The sequence below is a fragment of the Panthera pardus genome, unplaced genomic scaffold (genome assembly GCF_024362965.1).
Source record: "Panthera pardus isolate Hobbes unplaced genomic scaffold, ASM2436296v1 HiC_scaffold_17, whole genome shotgun sequence".
Classification (NCBI taxonomy): Eukaryota; Metazoa; Chordata; class Mammalia; order Carnivora; family Felidae; genus Panthera; species Panthera pardus.
This window is the reverse complement of record NW_026526732.1, coordinates 75,995,265-76,004,922: the sequence shown is the minus strand read 5'-3', so window position 1 is coordinate 76,004,922 and position 9,658 is coordinate 75,995,265. Positions and strand designations below refer to the sequence as shown.

Genomic DNA, 9,658 nt, shown 5'->3' with positions numbered 1-9,658 from the left:
CCTCCCTTGTACCACTTCTCTGGTTAAAATGTGCTTTTGAATCTGGCACTTTTCAAACACCTTTGCTTATCTGGCCATTGCAATGGTCATAGATCACAATGACTATAACCTTCTTGAGGATAGGGGAGGATATCTTATTCACCATTACATCTGGAAAGCACAGTACTTATCCCATTACAGACACCTTAAAAGATGTTTATAAAATTGAATGATGAAACATTTCATCAGATAGCTTAGTATCTGTTAAGGGTTTAGGTTTTTAAAAATAGCTTAAGGGGCACCTGGGTAGCTCAGTTGATTGAGCATCTGACTCTTGATTTTGGCTCAGATCATGATCCTAGGGTCATGGGATCTAGTCCTGGATTGAGCCCCACATTGAGCCCCAAGTCAGGCTCTGCACTGAGCTTCAAGCCTGCTTGGGGTTCTCTCTCTCTCTCTCTCTCTCTCTCTGTCTCTCCTCCACTTCACCACTTGTGTGTTCTTTCTCTAAAATTAAAAAAAATATATAAAAAATTGCTTAAAATTTGTTGAGGGCTTTCCATGTGTGGCATTATAGCAGGCATTCTATAAATTTGATTTAGCCAACAATAATTCTAGGGCATTAAGACATGCATTAGGTACCTATCTTACTGATTTCATTATCTGAAGCAAACAATATGTCTCTTAATATGTGGATCATTATAGATCTTGAAGTATTAATTACATTATTTTCCTACACAGTAGCTGAATGAATAGCCGAGACACTATGGCTTACATCCAAAAGTTTTATCTACAACTTTTAAGAAGTTCAGCTCTATTATTTAAAACATTTCAAAAAAAATGTGGCATTTGTATATAATCTTTCCTTTGAAGCATAACAGTTCTTACCAAGTATAATGGCCCTTTGTAATAAGTGAGGGCTAACTTAAATAAGAGAAACAGGGACACAGAGAGGTTGACAACTTGTTCCATAACTTTTCAAGATTTCATTATCATTCTACACAACCCTGCCTCCATAAAATAATTTTCTCATTATCATTGAGAAACAAAATGCCAGCTAGTGACCGAAGTGTATACATGAAATTCTAGACTTATCGTCCGGGGGCCACTGATTAGATGTTGGGGAAAACCACACAAAGATATGAGAATTTAATACAGAGCTATATGCCTAAATCACATGACTCCAATCTCCAGCTCTGGTGGCTGGAACAGTCTTTTACGATCCACCTTTTGTGAATTTTTTTATTCTCTACAAATACCAGGCAGAACCCAGTCTATCAATACATTAACAAAGATATCCCTTTGTCAGGAGCCCATTGATTCACCCAGTTTTAATTCTGCCAGAAAGAGGAGTTAAGGTCATTCCTTTTCATTTAGTCCGCATGCCAGCCTTTAGAGTACGGGGATGCCGAGCTACTTGCATTTACCACATTCTAAAAAGGCCCGAGTCAAGCAATTACCAGCCACTTGGCCTTCTTGCAGAAATACACAAAACGTGTAGAATTGCTTCATTTTATCCCCTCCTAGACTCTTCACTTGGAAATTGGCTGCTCGGGCGAGTGTTGTTTTTTCCCCCCGCAGCCATGTGTCGAAGAGCGATTAACACTCGCTCGACAAAACCCATTCCCGGGCCATTTGGGAGTTGCACGCGTTCGCACCCGAGGTTCGGCCTGCCGCGCCTTCACGCGCAACCTTTTTGTTTCTGCGGCTAGCTGGGGAGAGAGGGGCGGAGAGGGCGCGAACCGCTCAGTATGCAGCAGGCAGCCGGGGCTATATAAAGCTCGGGTCTCGGACCTGGCGGGGGAAGAGGTCTGGCTTGCCCGAGAGCAGGCAGCCGCCTTCCGCCCAGCCCCAGCCCCGCCGCGCCATGGAAACCTGGCAGCCCTTGGCAAGCGGGGCCGGCGAGCGCGCACGCCGCCGCCGCCTGCCGCCCGCGGCCCCCGACCGCCCCGCGCCGCGCGGGGGCGCGGACTCCGGCTGCGGCGCCTCCCCCACCCCGGCCCTCCCGCCCGCGTCTCCCGAGCTCCTCCCCTCCGCTCTCCGCCCCCCACCCACCCCCGGTCCACGCTCTGCTGTGGGCTCTTCTCCCGGGTCTGGGCTCACATCTCCCCTGCGCGCCTTTTGCCCCCCACCCCGCAGATCCGCAGGCCTCTGGAGACCTTGGGTTGACGCCAGAGGCGACGGGGAGGAGGGGGCGAGGCACCACGCGGCGGAGGCGGTGAGTGAGCCGCGCGCCTCGGGCCGCGCCTCCCAGGGGCGCAGATGATGTACCGGGACTGGGTATGCCCTGCCCGAGGGGGACACACGCCCGGCCTGCCCCTCGCTTAAGATCGCGCCGGCCCGAGGCCCTACCAGAGGCCCTGTGGGTCCTGATGCTGCGAGTTTGTCATCCAGAGCAGCGGACACACGGATACGGTCGGGAGCGAGGCTGCTGACAGCCCCGGGGTCACATTCCCTGCCGGCGCGAGGAACGCTAGATCGCGCGCTTTCCCCGTTTCTACAAGGTGAGTGATAACTGCGATTCGTGTCCTTTCGTCCCCAGATGCCGGATGGCCCCGGGATGACCGAAGCCGCAGGAAAGCTTTCCCAATACAGACACCCAGTCAGGTGAGTGACAGGCCTCCCCGAAGGTCTCCCGTTCCTCCAGCGGGAATCGCACCGCCTAGCTCCACGGCTGGCCTTGCAGCATTTCTATCTTGGGAAATCTGTCTTCAAGGATCGCAGAGGTCCTTTACTAATCGAATTGACGAATGTAGTTCACGCTCTCACCTAAAAAAACTGTTAATCAGTGTACACTGAGCAAACTCTTAAAAAATATATTATAAAGACGGAAAGTGGATGGTGTCGTGAAAGTAGACCGGTGACAGCGTGTGCCAGCAAACCAATTTTTTCTTTTTTTTTTTAATGCTGAAGAGGTCCGGTGAAATTGACTTCACAACAGGCAGACTGTGTATATTCTTTTTTTTTTTAAAGGGTTTTTTCCCAATTTATTTATTTATTTATTTATTTATTTATTTATTTTATTTATTTTTTTTTTTTGAGAGAAAGAGAGACAGAACGCGAGCGGGGGAGGGGCAGAGAGAGACACACACACGCACAGAATCCCAAGCAGGCTCCAGGCTCGGAGCTGTCAGCACAGAGCCTGTTGCAGGGGCTTGAACTCGTGAACCCTGAGATCATGACCTGAGCCCGAAGGCGGAGGCTTAACTGACCGAGCCATCCAGGCGCCCCAGACTGTGTATAATCTTATTCTCTTGCAAACCAGACGGAAGAATGGTGTTCAAAGTGGCAGTTTTATGGCAAAATGAGCGTGACATGTAAGAGAAAATGGAGTGTAATGAAAATCCTAAAGATCGCTAAACACTGTAAAAAGGATAGAAGTTATTCGACATAACAATGAGGAGCTACTCTACTGTTCCTAGGCACAGGAAGTCGGCCTTTCTGTAGAATTCTTTGTAGCTTTTATTCAGGTGAAAAGTTATTTTGCAGTTTGCTTGCTTCAGAGAGCTGTGAAATGCAGACATGTATGATATTCGTATGTACGTGCTTATAAACAGCATGTAGAAGGCAATATATGTTGATTAATTTCTTACCAAGTGCTAGCACTAGTAACGGACACAGGAAAAAAATAATCACACCCCTTTAACAAGTGTTGTCATGGTTTAGTTTGGTCAGTTTTACCTGTATGGGCCAAACATAAGCACCTAACTCTGCCAGAGGGAGTGGAGAAAGATCTGGAAAGTGTGTATGATAGGTTGTGGTTACCTAGCTGAGTCTCAAAGTTAGCCAGATGGATGGTAGGTGTGGGAAAAGGGGACAGAAGAAATAGCATAGGAAAAGGGATACAGAGTCATAGAACACCATAGCTCCCTCTGGGAGTATCAAGGAGCTGGAATTTGGGTAAGTGAAGGTGTGGTCATTCCAGCAGGTAAGCCAGAGGCTGGATCTTGCACACCATGGTAGAGAGTTTTGTCCTAATCCTGTATGTGGCATTGGGAACCCATGGACTTAATTCTGTAGATGGTATTGGGGGTTACTCAAAGGATTTTAACCAGAAGAGAAGTGTGATCAGATTTGTGTTTCAGAAAAAGCACGAAGAAAATGGTATATAGGCTTAGTGAGAACACTGAAGTGAAGTTAGAAGTTATTGTAATTCAGGCAAGATATGCTAAAGAGCCATTCTGACGCATTGGAAGTGGGGCTGGGACTGACAGAATTTGGGGAAGGCTTGGGTGACATAATAGGGTTATAATGTATTGGATATAGTAGGTAAAGAAGAGGTAGAAAGACAGAATGGCTCCCAAGTTTGTGTCTGATGACTAGATGAATGCTGCACCAACAGAGTAGAAATTAGGGCTTAAAACAGATTTGGAGAACAAGATAACGAGTCTAGTTTTTCATTTATCACATTCAATGGGCCTATGGGATATCCAAATAGATGTGTCCAGTAAAGAGTTGCATCTGTAGGTAACGGGCCCACAGTCAAGATCTTAAATGGAAATATGGACAGCTTAGAGTCTTCAGTAAATGAATGTTTGGGGAAATCATGGTGGTGAGTGAGGTCTTCCGGGGGACTTCGGGAGGAGAGATGATCACTCTTGATAAAACACTTGGGAAGGCCAGTTTTAACCTGTATACACAGAAAAAGGGATCCACAAAGGAGACTGAGAAGAACCATTCAGCCCGGGGGAGAATTCAGGAAAGTGTCAAGTCCCTGAAAGAAAAATGGTCAGAGATTCTGGGAAGAGTGTGGTAACAATTAAACAACATTCTTTGGATTTGACAGTTCTAGTTAAGCATTAGAAAATCAATTGTTTCCTATATAAGAAATTCCTTTCTTCTTCTGAACTACTGTAGCCATTAATTAGTACTTCTTTAAGTTTATTTTATTTTTATTAATTTCTATCTTGAGTACTATTGTGTGTTTCATTTTTTTATTTAATCACCTTCTTGAGGATAGGGACCATGATTTTTTTTATCTTTGAATGATGAATTATGTCTGGCACAAGGGATCACTAAAATTTTTACTGAACAACTGAATTATTGATGATTGCTTATTTAGGCATCAAAATTAAAAACTTTTTTTTTTTACCAGTTGTCTAGAAACATTTATAAACTATATTACCTACTTTTCTGCCCTTTAAAATGGAGTATACTGGGCACAATGTAACCTTCTCTTTGTTAGAATCACTCTGTTATAAATGGGTGCCTGGGGCTGGGGCTAATCACCCTACACTAAAATGACTGCGCTGTTGCTGGTGTGTCAGCCATATCCTTCTTTTCTTTTCCTTGTATGAAAAATAATAGAAGGCCATATGGCAAGATTAATATTTGTCAAAAATTTGAAAATATGAGGTAATTGGGTTACATGAAAATTATTGTATAAAGCCAGTATTATTCTCAATATCTTAATATGGATTTTCCAAATTTAGTTGGATGGGGAAAAGGAAGGGAGATGTGATCAAGGTTGGGGTCAGAGGAAGCTTTTTTATACCCTTGGTGTGAATGCATAGAAAAATTTTTTAAAATATTGCTTTTTGTACTTTTCTAAACTTACATTGGCTACATCTGTAACTAACAGTTAAATTTGTGGGTTTTAGTTGAGATACTAGATGATTTCCGCTTTTCTGGAAGGTGCGTAACATTTTGTTGTCTTTATAAAATTGGCTATCAAAAATTTTAATGTAATAGTAGAATTCATTTTTTTTCCGAAAGGAATTTGGAAATTTGAAGACAACCTTCTTCTGTATATTGTAAGAATAAATATATCAGTAATACCTGAAGAAAGCTAAATACTGATCTTATGCTCATAAAGGGTTTAGTGTGAATTTATTTGATCCGATTTATAGCTTGGATAAAGATTTAAAAATAATTAACTAGTTATTGATACTTTGGCAAGTAGACTCCCATGAAACCTGTGATAGTAACATTTTAAAACTCTATCTAAAGGCATATATCAATTGCTAAGTATGGAGCTCTTGAAATTTGAATATTTCATGAATATAAGGATTCTGAATGTGAAAAAATAAAGCATATTATGTTGTCTGCTTCTTTCAGACTATTTTGGCCCAAATCAAAGTGTTATGATTACTTATATCAAGAAGCAGAAGCTCTTCTGAAAAATTTTCCAATTCAAGCCACAATTTCATTTTATGAAGATTCTGATAGTGAAGATGAAATTGAGGAGCTGATCTGTGAAAATTAATCTGATTAGTTACTTTTGATGACATTAAAAGCTTATAGAATTTAAATTTAGTGTACAAATGTATCATAATCCTTTAAACTAATTTATTTGTATATAAATTATTAATAAAATGAAATATTTTGGAATTACAAAGTAGTTTGGCTTTTTTTTATCCTTACACTATAATCCAATGTTGGAATTGAAAAATAAGTGCAGTGTACAAATGTCTTGATTGTATTGTAAACATTTGAGGCTTACAAAAGATAATTTTGATCTCTTCATCAAATTACAAATTTAACTTTAGTTATAATTCTGCAAGTATTTAGCTAAAACTTTGCAGAGAGTGACTATATTTAATTTTCAGCCTAATCTTGTAACATCTAGTATTTCTTACCGATCCTTATTAGATATTGTAGTTGCAGATGGATACTATTAGATAATGAAGAAAGTCACCTTATGTTACTAATCACACAATATTATGTGTTTGCTTGCAAATGGTGAAAAACACTTTAAATCATTGTCCATAATTGAGAGTGGGAATTAATGTCAGGGCTATTAAATTTTAGAGATGTTTAATGAATGAAGAGTCAAGTCATTGTCACTTTAATACTCCTCTGCTGTCCTTAAATCCAGTAGTAAAATAGCATGGGTGTTCAATAATTGTAGTGCTACATTGAGGTATTCCCAGAACTAAAACAAAACAAAAAAAAAAGTGAGTATGACTTACATGGAGTCAATAAAAGGGGAGCCAAAGGCTAGAATTTGATATTTTTCCATTTCTGTCCAAGGGGGAACGAAGAAATTTGGCATATATGAAGTGATTTTCAACAACATCACCTTCCTTTGTTCTGGTTCCTTGCTCCTAATATTGTCATGTAAAATTTTTCTCGTGGGAAGTGAATAAGAAATTGTCAGTGATTGCTTTTGTAAGTTTTTTTTTAAATCTTTTTAAATGTTTATTTATTTTGAGAGAGAGAGAGAACGTGAGCAGGGGAGGGGCAGAGATAGACAGAAAAGAATGAATCCCAAGAAGGCTCTGCCCCTTCAGCGCAGATCCCAATGTAGGACTTGATCCCAGGAACCATGAAATCATGACCTGAGCCAAAACCAACAGTCAGACGCTTAATGGACTGAGCCACCCAGGTGCCCCAAGCTTTTTTTTTTTTTTTTTTTTTTTTAATGTAGACTTATGAGAGAACACCTTATCATTTAATGAAAGAGAAAACAGGAGCACATTGCAAAGTAAAGGTAACATAGTAGATAGACTATGGTTGTGAAGTTCTTTAGCTTAAATACAATTTTTCACAATAAGCGTTTTAATCGCCAATAAAATGTTTCCTAATATCCCAGAATGGTGATAGGTAGAGGTGAAGGTCCAAGATGGTTACCTGGCTAAGAAATCCTCTTACCTGAATGGCTAGATTCACACAATTTGCCTTCTAACCTTAAGGACAAGGCGGTTGAAATAGAGTAAGTTCAAATCATGTGTCAGAGTCAGGAAAAATTAGTAATGGCCTCAATTAGAGTTATTTACAAGTATATTTTTTCTCCTGAAAACGTTTTCTCTTCACTGGATTCTACACTCAGGAGGTGTGTGTACCCCAAGGGATATACAAAAAATCCACCAGGTCACGAATCTGGACTTTGATCATTAGGGACTGGTTTTTACCTGCATAGTATTCGAGCTTCTCTCATCAATATGTTGGAATAGTATGAAGAACCACCGCCATTTATTGATTTATTGGCTACTACTAACCAACCAGGCACTATACCAGGTAGTTTACATATGACATCTCATTTAATCCTTACTGAAATCTAAGCCCATTAGGCAGATGGGGAAAATGAAACTTTGAGACACTCAAATAACTCGCATAAGGCCTTATTTATTAAATGCAGAGAGATGGCATTCAAACTAAACCTATTTGACTCAAACATAACTGCTCATCACTCCATTTGGGGTTGTATCAGTAAGCAATTCCCTGTATCTTTCAGTGAAGACAGGAAGTTAGATGAAGAGGAAATGCTTGTGAGTGGTGATCGGAGCAGGAGACTTTGCTTCTTCGACTCATTCATTAGTCATTAGCGGGGGTTCTTAAAGGTGAAGCTTCACCTAGTAGGAGTGGCTGTTTGCATTTGACACCTTAATTCTTAAAGGTTCTCTTTCCTGTACAGACAGGTGTCTTACAGTAGAGAGTTTCAGAGAAATCAAAATGCTTTGAAAGTGTTATTTTGTTCCATATTTCAAGTAGTGTGGTGGTAGTGCTTAACAATAGACAGACACTTGTGTTCTGGTTTAACAGTCTATAAGAATTTATTTTCAGATTCTGTCAGCACCAAGGCTAAGGAACAGCTTCCCTCTGTCTTAAATGCTACCACGGAATAGCTGTCACCTCCCTGCGGTGCTGAAATTCAGAGTTCAGGACTAACGAAGCATGCGTACTTGTCTCTGGTTCCTCCCCTGCCGGCGCTCCGTTCTTTCCTTTGGCTCCGCCCTCCGCGGCCTCAACGTGCTGCGTCATGGCGCGCCTCACCCCGGGCGACCCCGGAAGTGGGTCGGGGGCTTGGCCTCTGCCCGGCCTCAGAGCCGGAGCGGTAGGTGTTACCGTAGAGGGGGTCGAGCCGAGAAATCTTGTCCGGCGGCGGACCCCGGGCAGGGCCCGGGCCAGGGGTCCAGGATGCTGAACGTCCCTTCCCAGTCTTTCCCGGCCCCCAGCTCACAGCAGCGCGTCGCCTCCGGGGGGCGTAGCAAGGTAAGCGGGTGACACCGTTGGTCTCATTCAGCTCGCCGCCCGCCGGCGTTCCTTGCTACCCAAAGGTCCATTCTCTCCTAAGGACACCTCTTCCACCTCCTGTCCTCCGCTCTCGCCTTCGTTCCCTCCTGCCCTTGCTGGCGAGCTCTTTCTGATCCACTTATGTCTGCAATCATTGAGTTCTCCTAACCTCCCTCCCTCTCACCTACTAGCCCCTTTCCTTCCCATCCGCAATTCCCTTAATGTGAAGTCTTTTCCCGCGAATTAAATTTAGTCGTGTATGACTGGACCAGCACAGTGCTTGACGTTATCATATAGGTATTCAGTATTAGCTTCTTTCCCTCAGCCTATCCTCATCTCCAGTCTTTTGTTCTACACTTGCCGGAAGGAGTTGTGAGTGATGTGGTTCCCTAAGAGAAGGGAAAGGTTGGGAAGTAGCGACATTGGCCAGTGACCATCCCTCCAAAGGTGGCAACTCCCGGAACTAGGGAAGATTGGGGAAGCGAGAACAAATGTCTACAGTCCTCCGGAGGGTTTATGGACACTTCTTTTAGTCATGCTCCCTTTCTACTTTTGGTACCTGTTTAATCACTGCCTTTTCTACTGATACCACTTGCTGACTTTGAAGCTAATATAATACTCTGTAACTTTTAGTTAAACATAGTTACTGTTAGCAACAGGTGGAATACAAATGTATTTTATATTTACAAAATTTTATAAAATTGTCTCCTGTGTTCACTGCAAC

The 9,658-nt window shown here is 42.4% G+C and overlaps 2 protein-coding genes across 4 annotated transcripts in view; both read left to right on the top strand.

Moving 5' to 3' along the window:
• Positions 1-1,361: 1,361 nt before the first annotated feature.
• On the top strand, positions 1,362-6,316 carry RIPPLY2 (ripply transcriptional repressor 2). Its single transcript, XM_053905307.1, has 5 exons — positions 1,362-1,376; positions 1,507-1,642; positions 1,692-2,197; positions 2,522-2,586; positions 6,037-6,316. Exons 1-5 carry the CDS (start codon positions 1,362-1,364, stop codon positions 6,182-6,184), a joined length of 870 nt encoding a protein of 289 aa, XP_053761282.1. The 3' UTR covers positions 6,185-6,316.
• LOC109263360 (cytochrome b5 reductase 4) overlaps positions 2,191-9,658 on the top strand; it is a 105,562-nt gene continuing 98,094 nt past the window's right edge. For 2 of the 3 annotated variants that reach the window (XM_019442768.2, XM_019442767.2), the window contains exon 1: positions 8,711-8,913. In XM_019442768.2, the coding sequence (XP_019298313.2) occupies positions 8,839-8,913 (75 nt within the window). In that variant the 5' untranslated portion in view covers positions 8,711-8,838. Of the gene's footprint in view, positions 2,484-8,710; positions 8,914-9,658 lie in introns of those variants that run through there. The other variant, XM_019442769.2, reaches the window with a different exon arrangement.